We start from the raw sequence: 23,324 nt of genomic DNA on the forward strand, positions 1-23,324 counted from the left end.
CTTCTTAATAGATTACTTCAAAAGCGTTTAAGTCATTAAAAGACTTTCCCGATGGACGAAGGCAAAAGTGATAGCTCGAATAAAAGTGTAATTCGTCGCTTTTATACACTTTTTGACTACAATGATAGCATGTAATAATATTTAATTCAATTTTAGAAAGTACACACGTTTGCTGAAACATATTGTAGACTTGATCAGTTTTGATAGGAATAGATTGAACGAACCGAAACAGATCGCCCTATTGCCAACTCGCCCCACTTTAAGTTTTACCAACTCGACCTTTTTAAGTTTTACCAACTTGACCCACTATTGAACAGGCAAATAATCCTGCTGAATAAAAACCTGTAAACCAGTGACGAATCCAGGGTATGGGGGTTTGATCAATGCATTTTTTGCTCACCAGGGCCCCAAGGTTCCCATCTGAGCTTATGCCATCACTTGGCGTCCGTCGTCATCTGTCAGCATCGTAAACTATTTCTTAAATCTTCTTTTAAACTACTGGGCCAAATACCTTCAAAAGTTAACTTAATGTTCCTTAGGGTATCTAGTTTATAAATTGTATCCAAGGTTAAATTGATCCAGCGACAAACATGGCCGCCATGTCTAAAAATAGAAAAAGGGGTCAAATGCAGTTTTTGTCTTATATCTCAAAAACTAAAGCTATGAGAGCAAATCTGACAGTGGTAAAATTGTTCAATTGGTCAAAATTTATCAGCCCTGAAATTTTCAGACAAATCCAGCAACGTTCATGACGTTGCTGCCACCAAATTCATGGTAGTTTTAACGAAACTTCACAGTTTTTTTTTGTTATTATTTTGAATATCATTATAGATAAGTATAAACTGGAAACAGCAATAATGTTCAGCAAAGTAAGATCTATAAAAAAGTTATATGACAAAAATTGACAATTGACCCCTTAAAATTGCCCATTAAAGAAATTTACACTATTTGTTCATTAAGTTTGCTAACACTTAAAAATCTTCTCCTGAAATGCAGGTGAGTGATTCAGGCTCTTGAGAGCCTCTTGCTATAAATTTCTGGATCCACCCAAGGCAACCCTACCCACTTATGAAAAGGAATTATATCAGATTATCCTGCTAAAGGAATATTGCATGAAAAGGGGACACATATCCTCTTCTCATGAGTTTTTGTGCTATTAAAAATACATAGTGATGTCACAATTTCCATTGAAAAAGTATGCATAGTACGAATTCATATGATGTACAAAAAACGTATGATCTGACCATACTTGCCTTCCCATGCTGCTAAACTTATATTTCATCGAGAGCAACAAAAAAACACATTACTGCCATGACATTTTTATTTAGGAGAGATAGATAACATCACAAGACAAATATGCATCATTATACAACACTTGTAAAAAGGGACACAATTCTCAAGACTTTACTTCAAAACACATATGAGCATATATATACACAACACAAGACCTGATAACTTGTACAAAAAATGAAAAGTATTCATATTTCCCGTAATAACGAACAAACAACTTTTCATAAGAGTGGTGAGTTGTTAGGTTTCAATACAGTGGGATTAAACTTCATTGATAAGAGGATAGAGTTTATAACATGAGTTAGGCAAGTTGGTAGAAAATTTGAACGAGATGGTCTTGGATGATATGGAAATGAGGCAACTTGTCATTGGTTGTTTGAAAGTTGCATTTAATATTTGTTTGTTATAAGTGTGGATTAGTTTTTATTATTTTATTTTTTTATGATTCCATTAATTTATTTCTGGTAATGTGATGTGAAGAAGCTTAATGCCCCCATCTTCTCCCTTTAACTTCCTAGCAAACATCCAATCCCCAATATTTAGAAGAGATCAATCTCAACCAACTAAAATCAGCATTATTTCAAATTGTCTAACTGATTAAAATAGTTGTCCCACTTAAAAATGACCCCTTGAAAACTAATCATCATTTATGGGAATGATGGATGAGTTGGTGTTTAAATTGCATCTTCAAATATTCCCTAAATATGAGGACCACACATGTTAGTACCATATGCAGGATAATTAGATACAAGTATCAACGAAAAAAGTTCTGCAGCAATCATAAGCACAAAACAAATGCATATTTCCATTCTCAATTTTATATGCATCAACAAGAGTACCTACTATATATTGATAACATTTAAATTGTTATAAAGTTATTCGTAGATAATAATAAATGCTTGTTTTAATGTATTTTAGCAATACTGAAGAAGTGGATAATGTTGAAGAAGAGGAAAGTTACAGGTTTATATACTTATTTGTATATTTTTATCGCTTGTCCAGTTAATGGTACTACTATTAATTGGTAATATAGTGTAGAAATATGGTACCAAACATATATATATTAAAAGCTAACTTAGATGTGTCTGTACTTTAGTTTATCACCAATTTGTACATTTTCCTTTTGATCCTAATACTAATCTAATATATAATTAAATTCCATGTGGTGAACCAACGCCTGTGTGAATCATTTCGTTAGAGTCCCTGAAGTGGATACCTTGGTATGCAGGGTTGTCAAATTATGCAAATAAATGCAACATTAAAATGATACTCAAAATTGACAACAACACTTCGAATGGTCTGCAATTTTATTTGCTATGGTCTACATGTTTCGCCTGCAAGGCAGGCTTCATCAGGACAATTTTAATACAGAAATAAATCCCTGAAGTACTCAAAGTGGTGCAATTTGACGTCGTCATGGTGAGAGAAACAATGAAAAGTGAAAGTAGCAATACAGAGTTATTAATCTAATATATATATACTTAATGTTATAGACAGGAACTGATGTATACTCTAAAACATTATTTCACATATACAGCATGTATTTTGTATTTTTAGCTTAACAGTACTATGCACAGATGTTCCAGCTTCTCTAGAAATCGAACTGAGGAAATTATTATCCCAAAAGCTATCAAAAAGTGCTGTGTATTTTGGTGCTGGCAGTGTAACACAGTTCGAAGTAAGGTAAGAAATCAATTAAAAGATTTGTAAGTACTAGTAATTCAAAATAATATGTTTTGTCTTGACTGCGACGAAGGTTGAAGAAGGCGAGATAAAGGTGTTTCTTTTCCATTAGTGAGTGAAAGAAGGTGAAACTAAGGTGTTGCTTTTCCATCAGCGAGTGGAAGAAGGTGAGATAAAGGTGTTGCTTTTCCATCAGCGAGTGGAAGAAGGTGAAATAAAGGTGTTGCTTTTCCATCAGCGAGTGGAAGAAGGTGAGATAAAGGTGTTGCTTTTCCATCAGTGAGTGGAAGAAGGTGAGATAAAGGTATTGCTTTTCTATCAGCAAGTGGAAGAAGGTGAAATAGAGGTGTTGCTTTTCCATCAGCGAGTGGAAGAAGGTGAAATAAAGGTGTTGCTTTTCCATCAGCAAGTGGAAGAAGGTGAGATAAAGGTGTTGCTTTTCCATCAGGGAGTGGAAGAAGGTGAAATAAAGGTGTTGCTTTTCTATCAGTGAGTGGAAGAAGGTGAGATAAAGGTGTTGCTTTTCCATCAGTGAGTGGAAGAAGGTGAGATAAAAATGTTTCTTATCCATCAGCAAGTGGAAGAAGGTGAAATAAAGGTGTTGCTTTTCTATCAGTGAGTGGAAGAAGGTGAGATAAAGGTGTTGCTTTTCAATCAGCGAGTGGAAGAAGGTGAAATAAAGGTGTTACTTTTCCATCAGTGAGTGGAAGAAGGTGAGATTGTAACACAATTTGTGTTCCAATCTACTAGTTACATAATTAATACAATTTCAAGTACATGTATTTGACCCTTGCAGACATTTATCGTTAATGTATTTTGCTGACGTTATATAATTGCATTGCGCAGATGTTAATAACATTGTCAACTGACCAACCTAGTACATGTATTACTTACTAGCTAGACTACTCTATACAACTATTGACATTTATGGCTATTTTTGAACTTGATGGATGGCCCCTCTGAACTATATAAGATCCAGCTTTGGACTCGATTAGGACAGATTGGTAGAATTCGATTAGACGAGAATTAGATGAGGACAGATTGGTAACGGAGATTCCGCCAAGGTCTCCCCCCTCTTGGGTAGGCTGGAACTCATGTGCTTAATATCCGAAGTACTCTAACATGAACGAACAGTTATACTATACGATCACGTGCCCGTGTGAGATATTGAACATTCGAACAATACAACTTTAAAGACAGTTTGTGAACATTCGAACATTTGAATTTTAGAATCTTTCTTGACTTTGTAATTACATAATAAAATATATTTATCCTATTAATGACTTTGTCACATAAGTCACGATTTGATGCCGTTTGACCACGATCGACTTGGATTGTCTAAAATAACGCGAAGGAATATAAAAGGTAAGAACTCAGTTACCTTCATTTTTCTTAATGGAAAATCAAGATATTTCTATGTCAGTACAACAAGTAGAAATGGCTTTTCAAGGGATGGCACACATATTAAGTAAAGTTTTTGATTTTAAAGGAAGTGAGGCCGTATTTTTAAAAGGCTGAAAATCTGAAGTTTGTTCACGAGATGTGGTTCAAATAAAACTTTTTATTGAGTGTTTTAAGGTATTATAGGTCAATTTAAAAATTATGAATATTATACACATTTTTTTTTATCAGAATGAAAGGTTATTTTTGTGTGTTATTTTTAATGAGGTACGTGTTGTTTAAGAGATAGGATAGATTATACATATGATTCTTAAAAAAATAAACCGTTTTTTTTTTTGTAAAGTTATAGAGAAGCTAGTTTTTCGTTTAAAGTAAATTTGTAAAAAGATAAAATGTCTGATACATTAGCATTTTTTGTTCCGTATTTAATGGTGGTTTTTGGTCATATTATGGGTTGTTTTTTTGAAGATACACTCAATTATTCTAGAAAACATATGTTTTACGTAAAATTAGTAGAGCACCGGTGTAAATTAAGGTTGAATTAGAACCTTTGGTAGATGAAGTTAAGGGTACATTGAGGATACATTGTTTGCGTATTCTAGCCATTGATAATTATGGGTTTACGTAGGTTGGTAGTGTGTACGCACATTTGTTTAGAGAAAACAAATAGTCTATAATTTTAGATTCCAACCCCTTCTTCGGTTGATTAACATAAGTGATGTTAGTAATTAAATGGTGCAAGTTTTTTTTTATGGTGTTAGATTACGCCATATTAACATATTGTTTTAAAATAGGAAAAGAGACGTATCTTCAGAAAATAGCACATAAATATGTTTTGCCCTAAGGGATTTACATACTAGTATTGTTGTGGTAGATTGATATTAAATTTAAAAAAAAAAGTGATACATATGAACGTAACGAGAAAATTTAAGTGAAATAGATAATTGATATTAAAGGAAAACTAGCTTTACAGTAAAATTGAAATTTTTCATGAACACTTTAATTTGAGGATTATTATTAGAAATAAAGATAAGAATAAGGAAATAATTAATTAAGGTGTTGAAGAAAGAATCTTAGCGATGTGTCAGTTTGTTCATAAGTAGGCATAGATTTTTTTTAATTGTTTTAGTTTTTAAGATGTTAGTTAAGTTTTAAAATCAGATTTCAATTTATACCCTAACGCTGAGTCGTATTGAAATGTTTAAATAGGATAGGCAGTAGGTTTGAAATTTTAAAACAAATGAATTTTTTTTTTATTAGATATATAAAAAAGGAAGGGATCATTATGATAAGGACACTTTATACTATTTTTTAAAAAATGTAAAAGATTAAGGAGAACGACATTTTTTTTTTGCAACAAGGTGTTGTTGGTGTTGTTGTTGTCAAATATGAAAAATAGTCAGTAACAAGACGTAGTTGAAATTTTATCAAAGGAATCTTAAATGGTTTTTTTTTAAAGAGTGATGAGAATAAATCTTTGGTCTTTATTTAGAGTTCAGATTAAATAATGAGGCACTAAGGTTAAAGAAATAAAAGTATTACAATTGCTAACAAGGTAAAATATATTTTTTTATTAAAAAAATTTCATGTGTATCATGTAGGTGTAGGGGTTACATTAAATGATTGATTAACTTATTTGATTGTAAATTTATATATAAATGTATATCTTAAGTAATGAATAAATAAACATATCTTGTTTTTATTAGGTAGATTTTTAAAACTTGTAGAAGTTGTATACAACAGATTCCCCCTTTTATTTTAATTTTGTTTTAATGGATAATTCGATATAAAAATAGAACGTATTGTATTGATTTATATGTAGAAATTGTTTTACAAAATATTGCTAGGCTTGGACAATCATGCGAACTCAAGGCGAGTGAACAAACTATTAATAATCTGATAGATGATAAATAATAGGGAAAAAAAGAAATAAGGGGAAGTAAAAAAGTTTTAGTTTGTCCAAATTGAGATAAATTTATCAGTGGGGTTTAGGTGCGATCTTCATTGGAATAGCCATATTTTTGTACTGTTAATTAATTAAGAATATATCTTGGTTAGCCAAAAAGAATGTTGGGAGTTCTGGTTCTAATGCCACGAACAATTGGGTAAAAACAAATGGTGTCTTCGCAATTGGTTGGAATAGATGTTACTGATAACAGAGAGATGTCTTCCTCCGCGCCATTGGTTATGGACCAAACTTAACTGAATGCCGATGTTAACAGCCTCTTTTAAGAAGAACGAACTAACCAGCTAGATGCGTCAAGTACTTCGTAATGGAGATGATGATGACCGACACTTGTACCAAGATTTGCGCCCTTTCCAGCAGTTGATGAACTTTATACTATGATGGTGGCGGGTTTTATGAACTCTTTGTATCCAGATGTTGGAATTGCCGAATTTTATGAACTATATATATGTGGTGATGGTTACCGAAAACTTAACAAGGAACTACTGGATTTATAATAGCATAAATGAAGAAGGACTATTGTATTTTACCGAACATTCGTTCTCATTGCGAGGGAAGGCATTATGTAACACAATTTGTGTTCCAATCTACTAGTTACATAATTAATACAATTTCAAGTACATGTATTTGACCCTTGCAGACATTTATCGTTAATGTATTTTGCTGACGTTATATAATTGCATTGCGCAGATGTTAATAACATTGTCAACTGACCAACCTAGTACATGTATTACTTACTAGCTAGACTACTCTATACAACTATTGACATTTATGGCTATTTTTGAACTTGATGGATGGCCCCTCTGAACTATATAAGATCCAGCTTTGGACTCGATTAGGACAGATTGGTAGAATTCGATTAGACGAGAATTAGATGAGGACAGATTGGTAACGGAGATTCCGCCAAGGTCTCCCCCCTCATGGGTAGGCTGGAACTCATGCGCTTAATATCCGAAATACTCTAACAGGAACGAACAGTTATACCACTATACGATCACGTGCCCGTGTGAGATACTGAACATTCGAACAATTCTACTTTAAAGACAGTTGTGAACATTCGAACATTTGAACTTTAGAATCTTTCTTGACTTTGTAATTACATAATAAAATATGTATTTAATCCACTGACTTCGTCACAAGATAAAGGAGTTGCTTTTCCATCAGCGAGTGGAAGAATGTGAGATAAAGGTGTTTCTTATCCATCAGCGAATAGAAGAAGGTGAAATAAAAGTGTTGCTTTTCCATCAGCGAGTGGAAGAAGGTGAGATAAAGGTGTTGCTTTTCCATCAGAGTCAACAATTGTTAAGTTTACTCAGAACTACAAGTAATAGATCAATAATATTTTATATAAAGTTGCATAACTGTCGGTACATATCAGTTTCTAAGCTCTTTGAGGCCCTATCCTCCTAGGTCATGGTCCAGTGACTTTGAATTATTTAGCTCTGAATTTGCCAGCGCTCTTAATTTTCCTCATTAACAAAAAGATTTTCAAAATAACAAATAAAATTGAATCAATATTGTCACCAAAATGACAAGGGGCAATAAAGGCCCTATTTGGCCTCACACTCAAATTTAATTTAACTTTTGTTTGTATGTTGTAACTCTATACGTAGACCTTTTTGAAAATGGTGACTTTTTAGGTCTATCTTGTATTTTGTTGCCAAGCATTTAGTATAAAAACTCATTAAATATGCTAAATATACAGCTTAAATCTATAATTGAAATCAAAACGGTTTCAGATGCAGTAAATTTTACACTGTTTAAATTAGTGTTGTCAAATCGAACAATTTTCACTAACCGGTTACTCGGATAATCGTTCGACTGATTAACCGGTTAACTGATAGTTTAAGTTGAAATTTGAAGACCTTATCAGAAGTCTCAGTACCCTACACATGTACGTTATAATAATACGATAAATTGAAGTTTATCCTTTGGCAATGTTTGTGAGGATTTCTTGGCTAAGTTTTGTTATTAATAATATAATACTTCCGTATCTGCCATGGCGTTTGTAATAACTTCAGATTGAAAAGATAACCAAACTTCTTAAAAATGTCTGAAACCGATGATTGTTTTATTTTCTCTTGATGTACAAAAATAATGTGTTTTAACTTGAAAAGATTAAGCGTGTTACTCTACAGTAATTATGTTCACGTTGATATGCATTTCATAAATTTAAAGTTGTTATATTGTTTAAAGTATGACAAAGCCTTGTACGATGGAGGTCGCACATTCAGATGAAGGTCTACGCAATATTAGATCAAAAACATAATGAAGTGAGTCGTAAAATTAAATCGAATTTCTTAAAGATACTGTTTTAAAAAAGAACATGTATACTAATTATGTTTAATTAAGATCTCGCCCTGAGGTGATAGACAAGTTGTCTAAGTTCTTATAAACTTTATGGTTTTTGGAATAATAATTGCAATTAATATTTTGGACAATTTTTCCGTCAAATTAATTACAACGAGGATAATTAAAAAAAAAAGAACAAAATTATGCAATGATTTCAATACATATCTATATCAAATCTATTAAAATTGAAAGAGTCCGGTTAACCAGACAGCGTTTTTGGTATTCGATATTCGGTCCTTCAGACAACACTAGTTTAAATGTAACACAATGTCCTGCACATTTCTTGGCAAAATCAATTTATTTTATCCCTAACAGCAAATCTTTGCCCATAGCAACAGCAATTTGTTTTCTATTTCACAAGATTTAACTTTTAATATATTGCGATAAAAAGATATTTCAAGATGCACATTATAAAAAGTAACAACTTCAAAGAAAATTTCAAGGATAAAATCAATGCTGAAATATCAACAAACAAAACTACACACAAACAACAGTAACTCTTCAAGAGATCTTGGTAATAAAATGCACTTCAAGACACCTTCTGTGGAGTAAAATTTTACTAAAAGGTGAAATTGCTGGTTATTACTTTTATTCATGAATTAATATGTGGACGCCTTATGTATTCTTAATAACTATACCAGGTATTAAAAGATTTTGTCTCTTTGTGTTTGGTGGAGTCATTTTAAGTTTTTAATGCCCCTACTGTGAGGTCTCACCTATTAGAGACAAGAAGAATGATTACCCAAAAATAAGACCAATTTCGGTTAAGATATATTAATATTAATGATCTGACAAAACAAATAGATATAGAAACATGCGTTAAAGGACTGGTATCTGACATTCGCACCCTATAAAATGCACAAAATAAATAAATTGTAAAAATATGTGAATTTACAGTATTGATTTGCTTATATTATAAAGCAATATAATCTGTTTCAGTGAGGAGGAGAAAACAGAGACATGGTCTTGTTATTATTGTATGCTGAAAGATAAAGAAATTAGAGAAGATGGAGGAAATGTGAAATATATAGTTTGTTTTCTTGCACCTGAAGCAGAAATGCTGGAGATATATCCTTACATAAACTGAATAGGTTCATGGTGTCTTTGAAAAGATATTTTTTATGATGGGTATGCATTCATCTAAAGTCATGCAGTGTCAGATAAACACATTTTTTAAACATAACAGGAAACACAGTTTTCTCATATATTTTTTAGTCTCTTTATTGCAAAGCCTTCTTTAGTTTTTTCTGTTGACAAAACCATTATTCAAGCACCACTCTCTTGAAATGTAAGCATTTCTTGGAACTCAATTGCAACAGTTTAGCAGAGGTCTATGTAGAGTCCTTGTTACACATCTTTCTTGGAATATAAAAGTTCAATCCCATCAGTGGCGTATCCAGGGTGGTTTCCGGTTTTTGGAAAATGACGCAGTCATTGTTCCATTACTGCCGACCTGAACTTCATAACATTTCTCTGCCTACCGCGCTTGGTTTCGTATTTACTATTTTCCATACAAACTGGAATCTGCTTGTGTTATCATTATGCATTATCATTGTGTAGTTATCAGCCAGGAACCAGTTTACACTCGGTTTCATAATTTACTATACAAACTGGTTCCTGCTTGTATTCCACTACACTCGAACAAAGTGTTGTAGTTTGACGGGAACCAGTTTAGAATTTGTAAACTACAAAACGTAATCGGTTATTGTTCATTCCGTTTTGGTGTTTCATACCGACTTATATGGTTTGAATAAGCTTAAGACCCTTCAAACATTAATGTGATAGGTATATTAAAGACTGTTTTACAAAAGGATGGAACTGTTTTACTTTCAAAGTCGTACTATAGTGATATCTGTCATGTACGGATTTCCACTCTCACCGGTTAATTTCTTCTTTTACACGTGCTTTTGAAACTTCCTGTTTAAACATCGCAAGTTTCAAAATTGTTATTTGAGTGAATTAAACTTATTCTAACAATCATGAAGCGTTCCAGAATCATTTTCAAGCAGTTTCTTCTTCTCTTTGATGATGGAAAATAGGTTTTCTCAAGAAAATACCGCAAACGATCGCAGAGGAATTGAAACGTACAAGTTAAGTCGGCACCTGGTTAAATTGGCATCTAGTCAAATCGGCACCTATTTGACGTCAATTCGGCATCCAATAATATTTGTTATAATATTTTCTATTCAATTAATTAATAACTGTTACCAAGTACATAGTGAATATGTTGTTGTGTATTTAGGTAAATAAAGAAACCAAAGTGAATATGTTGTTGTGTATAAAGGTAAACAACGAATCCCTTACCCAACTGTTGTTTTAACAATTAGACAATTATTAAAATAAAATGGAAAACTATGAGTCCCTTTCAATAAATCAAACTTTCATGCCAAATAATTAGCAAATTTAAGGTGTTTTTTCAGTAAAATTTAAACAGCATTAAACCAACAATCCTGTAAAATGCTCATCTGGTTAAAATAATGCATAAAAATATCCAATATCTCATGTATTAGTCCAAATAATTATGACGTCTGGCTAGGATATTTTTTTTTTCTGGGCGTCCCAGAAAAAAATTAACATAGCCTTGCGGTCATAGGAAGGTGTCCCAGAATGAAATAAAAAAAGCCTTGCCAGACGTAATAATTATTTGGACTACTCATATATATATATCATTAAAAATACACCAAAAAAGTCATTTAGTTGAGAAAAATAAATATATACAAAATGTACATGAACACCCAAAAATGTGAAAGTTAGTATTTAACTCTTTTTGCTTAAATACTGAAAAAAATTCTGGCAACCCCTTTCTTATTTTTACTCTTTTTGCTTAAAATACTGTTAAAAATATATATTTAACATGGGTGACGAATTGACTATATCAGGTGTCGATTTAACCAGGTGCTGATTTGTCCAGGTGCCAATTTAACCAGGTACCGGTTTGACTAGAATTCTTTGACAAATGTTTGAAATTACCTGAGTTTCATTAGACCTTTGATAACAGTAACCAAAAGATTATTTACTCAATATTTTGTGGGAGAAGGGGGTTCAGACTGTGGTATCAGGTCTGTTCGCGCCCAATACACTTTCGCACCCTACATGTTCGCAGCTCGCACGTTCGCACCCAAGGTCCGTTCGCACTCTACTCATTCGCGCCCAATTTTAATTCAAATTCAAGTTGAATAATTGGAAAATCATGATTGTTGTTTTAAATTGCTTTGGTGTAAATACTGAATGTATTTATAGCTTGGTATGAGTAAAACATTGAAGATTTTAAAGGAAAAACACAAAAGATAATTGTTTTTAACAGCTTGGTCCCTTTGATCTGAAACAACGAAGCAATAAAATATAGGAACCAAAATATAGCAATCCACTATTATAACCAAAACATGATAAAATTTATTCAACACACAGAAAAAAACATAGTCAGAATCTCACTTCATTTTGAAAGAAGTCAATGAAACAAAGTTATAGCAATACACTAACCAAAACATGATTAAGAGTTATTCAACACAAAATAAAACGTTGACAAAATACCACTTTATTTAGAAAGGATTATTATTATTTTTAACAATACCCTATCCAAAACATGATTAAGATTTATTCAACACTTTATTTTTGAGACAATGACAACAATTATACTTATAAGAAAACACTTGCTTACAGAGTTATTAAACACAAAACCAATTAAGATTGGGTGCGAACATGTAGGCTGTGAAAGTGAAAGGGGCGAACATGAGTGGGCGCAAACGTGAATGGGCGCGAACGGACACGGATTCAGACTATGTACCAGTGAGAAATATACAAGCCTTTCTACGGTATTTATTTGTACAATTCAGGTAGTCTTGACCTATTCATTTGTCTTAAAAAAACCACAGCCAGTTGTCACCTTCACTTCACACACACACATATACAAATATCAATTATATGCTTACGAGACATGTTGCACTGTTAAACTAATTAAGGTATGTGAAAATCAAGACTTGCATAAAAACTATCCCAATATTAGAGACAGTGGCGTCATTTTTCCTCAGAGCTTTCAGCTCTTTGATTTAGACTATCATTGCATTTGAACGGGGACATGTAGTTGGAACCCCCCCTTTACCTTGAGTTTGGAACCCCCTTTTTAAAATGGCTGGATCCGCCCCTGCCCATTGATCAATAATTTTAATGCCAAAAAAAATGCATGATGCAGAAATAATTAAAGCCACAAAGATGATACCAGCTAACACAATGGCAAAATTTGGCCTTTTACTTTAGTGGTTCCTAAATTTTAGGGTTAGGGTTCATTTATGGGAATGATTAAGTTAAAGGTTGTTCTAGGTTGGGATTAGGGTTTTGGGCAAGGGCTATGGTTAGGTATGGTTATGGGCAAGGTTTAGAACAAAGGATAGTTTGTTTAAGCTTAATATAGGGGTGACCCCTAAAATAACATAAAGGCCCAAACTTCTCTTCTGATTATGATTTAAACTAAAGTGTAGATGATTTCCTTAACAAAGATTACATTCACCCAAGATTTGGATGTTTACTGTGAAAAACTATCAGAGGAAATTAGAAATGTAAGTAAAAATATATTATTTAATCATGTTGATATACTGTAAATTAAGAAATTATTGCGAAAAATTCGACAAAGTTGTAAACACAATAATTTAAGCTTGCATTTTGAAATATTTCATATGAATTTAACAGGGTTTTTCTCAATATGGTCAACATTAAAATCGCATTTAAGTCTAAACTGACAAATCGCAATAATAAAAGCATGCAATAATTTCTGAATTACAGTATCCACATGTAGTGCGGATTCATTATTATTTATTGTATACTGATTTTCCTCTGTTTTGTGGAAACAGGTGAACCACAAATTTAATTGTTCAAGGAATACGTATGTTCTATTTCCTTGTTCATAGACATTGGCAAAACAACATAATCAAATATTCACAAAAATGCTAGTTTTTCTCAATCCATGAATATTTGTACCCACGAAAATATTTGAATCCACAGTTTGTTTTACATAATCTAGCATATCATTAAAGGAAGAATCCTTCTATGACTAAGGTTCATTTTAGCTATCAATGTGGATCAATAGACAACTTTCCAGTTCGATACATTTCCGTCAAAAAGTCTGGTTTTAGTGAACATCAATCATGCGTTTAGGGGCATCATCACTTCTGTTCAATTGTTGAGTAAGTGGTTGGAAAACTATAATACTATATTGCACAAATTATTCAGTAAATTAAATTCTCATAATTGACAATCAGTTCTGCTGTCATCAAGGAATTGTGATTAAGTACTTACAAAACAAACACTATTTCTAGTTTATCCTGCACAATGACAATCACTAAAGACGCTTGATGAATGTTAATAGTGCTGGGGTACAGGCGATCCCCTCTATCTGATAAATGATGTCATAAAGGCGCGCATAATTGACGAGTTTTTTCGGTTGACGGATGAACTCGAAAGTGGCCTATTCCCTGAAAACTTATTTTCATAAAATTACTGTATAAAAACAGACAGGAAAACAATGTACACTGTACATGTACATATAAAATTCTTCAAGTTATTAATTTTTTTTAAATAGTTGTGTCAAATTATTTAATTGTTAGGCATGGTAGCAATTGTTATCTTCATAATAAAAATATCTGGGGCCAAAATTAAAAATATGTTTGTTTCCCCTCCCCCCCAACCGGGTCAAAAATAAGCCCCCGGGTCAAAAAATTATATTCCACAAAAAAAATCGAAAATATTTTTTTCCTGAAAATAATTTGTTTCCATTTTTGGAAAGTGCTTGAAAGCAGAAGGATTGATTATCTAAATAAATACACTCAAATTGAGCACAAACAACTGATACGTGGCCTGGACTGGACAAGTCAAACCATTCATGTGACCATGCTATGACAATCACATCCATTTAAAAAAAAACAAAAAAAACCTGCCTTCCTGGTCTGTTTACAAAGGGTAGACCCGGAGGAGGGGAAACAGACATTCTTTTAAATGTGGCCTGGCACATGCATGTATAATCATCTGATGAAATACATTCAATTGTAACATGTGAATGACATTAGACCTTTAAGGTCATGATTCAGTTATTAATTTTTTATATGACCGCCAAAAATTTGCCTCATATAATGCTACCAAGTTGTCATCATTTGCATCGTTGTCCGAAGACACATTTAGTTTGCGGACAATAACTTTAGTTAAAGCAAATGGATCTCTATAAATTTTTACCAGAGGGTTCCATACCCCTACAGGAAGGTTGGGATTGCGTTTATGGGTTATGGTCCCAACAGTTTAGGAATTAGGGGCCAAAAGGGGGCCAAAATTAGCATTTTTGTATTTTCCAGACAATAACTTGTGGTTAAGTGTATGAATCTCTCTAAAATTATACCACAAGTTTCCATACCACAAATGGATGGTTTCGATTGACTTTAGGGGTTATGGCTCAAATCATTTAGGAATGAGGGGCAAAAAAGGTGGAAAACAAGGTTTTTCTTGTTAATGGACAAATTAGACAATTTCATAGCATTGTAAGGGAGGTGATCATAATACATTTAAAGTACAATGCTGTGTATGTTTGGATTAACCTCCCTTTCACTACTTGTAAATTATGTATAAAAAAATGTCAGGTTTGAACTATTTCCAAAAAAAAGGGGGGGGGGGATCAATAGTAAAACAGCATAGTGTATTGCCCAAAAGAAAAAAATAAGGGGTAATCATTTATTTGTTTAGGGTTTGAGTTGGGGGTGGTGGTCAATTCTCAACAGCTAGTGAATTGCACAAAAGCAAAAAATATATAAAATTCAAATCATATAACCAATTCTAAGTTTTTTGACTAGTTACAGTTATTCTGTCTCAGAAACCTATTTTGTGTCAAATATAAAATTACAATTCATATTCAGACCTGTATCAAGCGTGAATATTGTGTCCATTGACCTCTGCAGGTGTATCTAGCTGCGCTGAGGGAAGCAATTTATTTTGAGGTAAGCTTATTCAAGCCACCTACATTTATGATAATAAAATTAACGGTACCAATTTTCTTGCACCAGATGCGCATTTCGACAATAAATGTCTCTTCAGTGATGCTCGTGGCCAAAATATTTGTAATCCAAAGCTTATATAAAAGATGAAGAGCTATAATCCAAAAGGTCCTAAAAGTATAGCCAAATCCGTGAAAGGAATCAGAGCTTTGCATGAGGGAGATACATTCATGACATTCCTTAATTTATAATAATTTCTATCATGACATTTGGCATCAGTTTGTATCAGTAGATATGTTTTCTACTTAGACATTGACTATTGACATGAAGATAATTACAAAGTTTTCTTTATACAGCCTTAGCTGCCCAAATATGTTTGATTCATTAAAACAAATACAATTTATATGCATATCCTGATATATTTCAGAAAACAGATGTACCAACTGCTGCCATAAAATTCCTGGAAAAATGGCATGAGACAATATTGGATTTTCTGTGTCGATGTGTTCAGCTTTTACAGCAAGATCTTAAATTTCTTTTATATTGTGTAAGTACTAAAATGTTTGTTCGCAGATGAGTTGTTTAAAATAACATAAATTTTATACTTTAATTATGCACTCTCAGACAATACAGATATATGTCATTATCCGACTCATATGTGTATTATATTTAACATGTTCCAATTAATGTCTGTCCTTAGGATATTTAAGATTTCTAGCTCATAATCCACTGCAAGATGTCAGCCAAACTTGTATCCCTTTTCATTTTTAGCTCACTCTGCCTGAGGCCAACGTGAGCTTTTCTCATCACTTATCAATATTCTTCTGTCATACACTTAATTATACTTTGTATTTTAGGCATTAATTGATGGTTGTTTAAAAGCTGATGGAGGAAAAGAATCAGTTTGTTCTGATCTCAAAAGGCAAGTCGTTTTTAATTAGTTTAGTTTCATCACACTCTATTTAATGTTATGGGTATATTCCTGTAAAAATGTTGAGGTTTATTTAACCTATGTACCTTTGTGTGGTAAATGTTTTACGTGATGATATTTTTTTATGCTATAAATATCCTATGAATTAGAATATCTATCAGTGAACCCTGTTTGACCTTAGCTGTTCTCTTTCATTATGCTTTACAATTAACCACCCTCCAAAAAACTCTCCTTACAAACTGTTTCACAACATGGGTTTTAATTGTTGGACTTCTGTAGGTTGACATTATGTTATATACTGATAAAGCTGATTTTTATTTTAGGTTCATAAAATTGTGCAATATGTCCAATATGTTTGGAGACGAATCTACAGGAAGTATGGATATGTTAATTGATATCTCATCAGCATCCATACCACAGAAGTCTGTAAATGTTACATTCAGTAATGATCAACCCATGTTTGATAACATTAGTTAGTACGTTTTTGATCATGAAAAAAATACTTTATAAAAATAAGGAGATGTGGTTATGATGATTGCCAATGAGACACCTATCCACCCAAGTTCAAAGAATTGGGTGTTAGCAATTATAGGCAATCATATGGCTTTTAACAATGAGAAAAAAACATACTGTATCAGGGTTCTCTTTAAGATGCGTATACACGTCCTGGAAGCATGAAAATCAAGCTGGACGCACTTTTTTTAAAACCTGTGAGTCCTTGGGACGTGTCTGATTGCATCTCGAGTCCTTTACACTCCTTTTTTATTCCTATATGTTTATTGTGTTTAGGAATGGTTAATTTGAAATATAGTAATGCTAACTAGAGATAAATACTGTGGATACATTATTATTCGTGGGATACAATTTTTTGGTGGGTAAACATAAAACAAGCATTTAAATGTTCAAGTATAGCTTTGTTGACATTATTGTCAAGAGTTATGAAATAATTTCTCTGAACATAGACCAAATTACCTTTAAAAAAAATGAAGCTTTAAAACATTTCTTCAACATTCCAGAATTAGTATCAAATTCAAATGTAAATAGAATGCACTTTCTGATATCCTCATATTAATAAGTGAATAGTAAGTGCACTTATTTGAAACACAGAGAAAATAGCTGTTGGAACATTAACTGAGTGTAATTGATTGTCGTTTTGTCAGCTGGTATAAAAATGCCTTCTTCAGAGTATTTAATTTGTTTTTCAGTCTCGATTTTGTTCATGGACTTTTGACTTAAGTAGCAACTTGTTTACATTTATTCTTCAGAATGTTCCAAATTTTGTGAGCACTGGAGTAAAGCAATAAACTCTGTAGATAATAACAGCCCTGGAGAAATAAGACAAGCTGTAGAAGCCTTTAAAGTCAAGGTAATTACAATGCAATATTCAGTCTTGTTTTTGTTTGTGTTGAACTAAATATTTTGTTTAAAAAACACATAAGGGATTCCATTGTATCATTTTCAAAAAATTTAAATGAGAAATAACTTGAAGAAGATTTAAAAAATGCAGATTAAAGTTGACCTTTTTAGATTAGTTTGTTCTATCAAAAACGGTTTCCAGTATAACCAGTAGGTCATAGGAAATTATGCATGACCAATGGAAATCCTTAGGCTGTGTCACATGCTACAACAGACCAATATAAAGGTATCACTATATATAGCTAGTACCATATGACCGACCGTGCAAGGGCTGTATAGCCAGTCAAGGTCGTTAAAAACTTCCATTTGTCTAGTACCATAGATATCTTTTCAGTTGACCTATTTATATCTGTTCCAGAGACTCAGAGTGGGATATACTGGTTAACCTCCATCAATCTTTCCTGCTGTCTTACATTCTATCCTTTGGTCTGTAAAACATTTCTATTTTTATGCCCCACCTACGATAGTAGAGGGGCATTATGTTTTCTGGTCTGTGCGTCCGTTCGTCCGTCCGTCTGTTCGTTCGTCCGTTCGTCCGTTCGTCCGTCTGTCCCGCTTCAGGTTAAAGTTTTTGGTCAAGGTAGTTTTTGATGAAGTTGAAGTCCAATCGACTTCAAACTTAGTATACATGTTCCCTATGATATGATCTTTCTAATTTTAATGCCAAATTAGAGGGTTTACCCCAATTTCACGGTCCACTGAACATAGAAAATGATAGTGCGAGTGGGGCATTCGTGTACTGGGGACACATTCTTGTTTTTTATCAACTACAAATGAGATCTTCTTGATATTTGGTACTAAGCCTTCTGTTGGTTAGCTTTTTCATGTTACTCATTTTTAGATCCATCACTTATCTATTGCCTGTTAACTAAATACTTGTTTGTTTTTGACATGGAGGCATATGAAAGGAATTTGCATACCTCTTTTCTTAAAAACTACAAATTAGAGCTTCTTGATATCTTATACAAAGCTTCATATTTGTCAGCAGACTATATCATGTGATACATTTAATATCTGTCACCTATCTACATCCTGTTTGACAGCAGACTATATCATGTGGTACATTTAATATCTGTCACCTATCTATTTCCTGTATGTCAGCAGACTATATCATGTGATACATTTCATATCTGTCACTATCTACTTCCTGTATGTCAGCAGACTATATCATGTGATACATTTAATATCTGTCACCTATCTACTTCCTGTTTGTCAGCAGACTATTTCATGTGATACATTTAATATCTGTCACCTATCTACTTCCTGTATGTCAGCAGACTATATCATGTGATGCATTTAATATCTGTCGCCTATCTGCTACTTGTTTGTCAGCAGACTATATCATGTGATACATTTCATATCTGTCACCTATCTACATCTTGTTTGTCAGCAGACTATATCATGTGATACATTTCATTTCTGTCACTATCTACTTCCTGTATGTCAGCAGACTATATCAAGTGATACATTTAATATCTGTCACCTATCTATTTCCTGTATGTCCGCAGACTATATCATGCAATGATTTCACAAATAGCACAATAGTGTTGAAAGTGGTATTTAACACCAATCAATTATTCAATCAATCAACAAATCAAACTCAAGGATGTATGAGACTGTAGCTGAGAAACACCCTCTCCTTTTTAGCCGACCGTTTAAGGGCTGTATAGCCAGTCAAGGTCGTTAAAAACTTCCTTTTGTTGTCCTTTGAAAAAGGCAGTGTCTGCGCGTACCCGCATGTGGGTACGAATAGTCAAATTGCCGTTCTAGGCTGCACGTACCCACATCCGGGTTTCTATTAAAATGCCATCGGATCGGGAATGAAACGTGAAATATATACGGAAATTATCGATAATATGGGGATTTCGTGTAGAAAGAGTGAAGAGTATGAAAAATAATATTTTCAAATTGTATTTATTAAATAATGATACATAATAAACATTGCAAAATTAAATGCACAATGATGTAAAATGAAACTGTACAGTCCCTGTAAAAGAAAAACATGATAGGAATTAATACTATTATAAAATTTAAATGAAAATTTAAAGAATAACATTTTAATAATTTAAAAATATACCCATATGATATTTTAAAATAATCTTTTAGTAAAATGTAAAACAGAAACTGAAAGGAGTAGGTCCAGTAAGACCCCTTTTTGGCCCCAAAATATAGCAGTTTTACAAAATTGTTAAAATGTAAACTTTTAGTCATTTATTGGATAGTAGAAAGGTTCTGCTACATAAATATGGGCTCTTTTTGACAATACAATGCACATATATTGAGAACTAGCACCATTAATTCATGCTAAATTACTGAAATCTTCACAATTCCAGCATTTTAGTTAAATTTTAGACGGTTTTCGTGTAAAACGAAAGTGGCCGCATTCGTGTTCATCCAAAATATTGAAATGGAAGTTGTATTTAATGATAATACATAACATATATAAAGATTGAGGAGAACCATCTGAAAAGTGACATTTTTTCGCATATTTGGTAGATTTCTCATATTTGAGCCAGAATCGAATCGTCTTTAATGACTAAATAAGTTAAAATCTTTCACATAAATTAATTGTATCATATGAAATAGACACTTAAGTGTTTAAAAAGTGGTAAAAATCTTTCGTCAGATGAAACTGAAATTTGAGGCCAAAATCGGTCCTTACCGGACCGGACCTACTCCTTTTAAAATATATAAAACTACTAAAATTAAAGCTTGACTTTATAAAAATTAAAGAAGCAAGTAATAAATCAATTTAAACCAATTATAAATGATTCATGTAACTGACTAGTTAAGATTTCGAACAAATTTTACATATCCAATATGATTGTTTTGGCACAGATTTCAACCCTGCACATTTCAAATGTTGCCAGTCTAAACAGCAATCACATGCCAACGAGTCCTGATCGTGTAGGTTTTGTTTTACACTTTATACATATCCAGTCGCATGTTTCCCTTCTTTCCGTGATCTTAACTTTTAGTTGTTTCCAAGCTTCAGTGGTAAAATATTTTTTAATGCGCTGGAGGTTTACGTTTTCATCAAAGATTTTATTGTTTATAAGAGAAACATCAAGAAGGTTATTGACATCAGCCTTTGTTTTTTCGGATATAATGTCATCCAGTGTGCTGTTTTCGTCCTTCATCAATGGTGACTGCATGGACATCTGAAATGTGATTAAGTCTTTTCATGTATATGATTGATTTTATTTATTTATTATTATTTCTTTTAAAATCACTATACTGTAGTGCATGCAGACTGTATTAAAATCGGATTATCTTTAAAAAAAACCATTGTGTTTGCTTTTATATTTAACTATACTTTTAACTAATACTTAAAAAGGTTAGGCAAAAAGGTTATACCTTCTATGTCATCAACAACTACCTCTGTTTAAATCGTATTGTTTTTTAACGTGACTATACGCATAGCCAGTTAAATGGCAAATTCGATTAAAAACTACAATTTAAAACAAATACCTTGTATTCAGCCTTTTCCTGTCGAATTTGTTTGGAATTTTTTCCCACCATGAATGCAGGAAAAATTTATTCTGTTATACTTTAAATCTTCTTTAATTTTTGTGCTCCCGGTTCTTCTTTTCTCTGCGGCTGCTATAGACTGTGAATTTCTTTTATACAATTGCATGAAATTTAACGCCTGATAGTTCTGTACAAATCTTTCTAATTCATTATAAGTCTGAAATGTCTTCCCCACAGTTATAATATCACTCTCTTCCATTTTAAGAATATTTACTAACTGAGAAAAAACTGTTCACTTGCCTTTATATATGTGTGTATATTTATAAAAATTCTGAGTAGTTTTAATCAATTTATTCACTAATTGCAACAAATTCCGTATATATTTCACGTTTCATTCCCGATCCGACGGCATTTTGTTATAAACCGGATGTGGGTACGTGCAGCCTAGAAAGGCAATCAAGTTGACTATTCGTACCCACATGCGGGTACGCGCAGACACTGCCTTTGAAAAAACATTGATAATCTATAAGTACATCATAATCATCAAAATTCTTATAATTTTCAGTATATCCACAGTATAAATACAATGAAGAGACTATTAATGGAAGCACAAACAGATTACTATGCATATTACAGGTATGTAAAAAATTCTCCTGTTTTATACTCTCCTGGTTGAAGTTGCAATTGCATTCACTATCTGTGCGAAGGCACTATCCAACTTTTATTTGCAAAAAAGTATTTTCTTTTGAAATTATATTTTATCAGAAATTGCTGTTTGCCTATTCAAACTTCATACAACATGTCAAAATTTCTGTTACTGACTGTCTTCAGGAAATTTCAATTCTTTGATAGTTGTTTAAATATCTAAATGTTTTTTTTAAGAATATTGTGTTGTCAAAGATTTTGTACTTTTCCAGATTTTACTTTTAAGAAATAATTTCTTGTATATAAGTTTTGTGTTGGTGTTTTTTTTTAAATTTGAATTTTAACATATGAAAGAGAACGTATGTTTTTATTTTGCCTTTGAAAGTCCTTTATTTTAATAGAAATTAAGAAATTAACCATTCAAGAAGAAATAGAAAGTCTTTCTTATAGGGTATCAATAGACATAATGATGAAATATATGTCTAGACTTATTCATTTCTTTTTCAGAGCATACAAATTTATCATGAACTCAGGAAATTCAGAGATACTGTTGAGCTATGCACATTTGGATGAGATTGCAGAAGTGAAAGATGTGTTTACAGATTTGAAAAACTATCTTTTACACATCTCATAACTGTTGTTAAATTTTATTTATTTATATTAAACATTGCAATGAATAATTATTATAAAACTTGTTGTGACTTACCTTGCCTAGCAATCCACCTTTTTTTTCTATATGGTAAATTCCATAGTTGTTTTTGTATTTGAACTGTGTTCTAACTGATTTTGTGTCATAGATGAATATCCCATATCTTATCTTTTCTATATCTCTTTGATTTTGTCTTGACACATTTATTGAATTTCAAACAGTACTTGTTCTCAAAGTTGTATAATTACTTTACAAAAACTTTTACCTGGAAAATTCACCACTAAAGACAGCATTTGCAAGTGACTTTAAAGAATGATGATTCAATAATACCTTTTGGGAAAAGAATAGGTTATTTTTTATGCCCCCCGCCAAAGGCATAAGAGAAATTTAGTGTTACCCTTGACCATCCCTATTTCTGTCCATCCAACAAGCTATGCATGGCACATCAAAATGTAATTCTGATAAATAAAGATATAAAATACACCCAACCAAACGAGTTTCAATAAATAGATATAATAATTCAAAGAGCCCTCAAGGTATAGAACCACTTGA

The 23,324-nt window shown here is 32.4% G+C and overlaps 1 protein-coding gene across 1 annotated transcript; it reads left to right on the forward strand.

Annotated features, from left to right (window-relative positions):
• Window position 1: 1 nt before the first annotated feature.
• LOC139489512 (protein Njmu-R1-like) lies at window positions 2-22,801 on the forward strand. The gene is made up of 11 exons (XM_071275999.1): window positions 2-131; window positions 2,209-2,253; window positions 2,848-2,973; window positions 9,632-9,760; window positions 13,191-13,245; window positions 16,088-16,207; window positions 16,518-16,582; window positions 16,915-17,063; window positions 17,857-17,957; window positions 22,044-22,114; window positions 22,631-22,801. Exons 1-11 carry the CDS (start codon window positions 52-54, stop codon window positions 22,755-22,757), a joined length of 1,068 nt encoding a protein of 355 aa, XP_071132100.1. The 5' UTR covers window positions 2-51; the 3' UTR covers window positions 22,758-22,801.
• Window positions 22,802-23,324: the final 523 nt, after the last annotated feature.

This window comes from Mytilus edulis, chromosome 9 (assembly GCF_963676685.1).
Source record: "Mytilus edulis chromosome 9, xbMytEdul2.2, whole genome shotgun sequence".
In the NCBI taxonomy this organism is placed as follows: domain Eukaryota; kingdom Metazoa; phylum Mollusca; class Bivalvia; order Mytilida; family Mytilidae; genus Mytilus; species Mytilus edulis.

What these genes read in the sequence shown, in the direction of transcription:
- LOC139489512 (XM_071275999.1), top strand. Translation starts at nt 52, where the DNA reads ATGGACGAAGGCAAAAGTGATAGCTCGAATAAAAGTGTAATTCGTCGC. An exon ending in TTTGACTACAATGATAGCAT is followed by an intron (nt 132 to 2,208) that starts GTAATAATATTT and finishes AATGTATTTTAG; the next exon opens with CAATACTGAAGAAGTGGATA. An exon ending in GTAACACAGTTCGAAGTAAG is followed by an intron (nt 2,974 to 9,631) that starts GTAAGAAATCAA and finishes AATCTGTTTCAG; the next exon opens with TGAGGAGGAGAAAACAGAGA.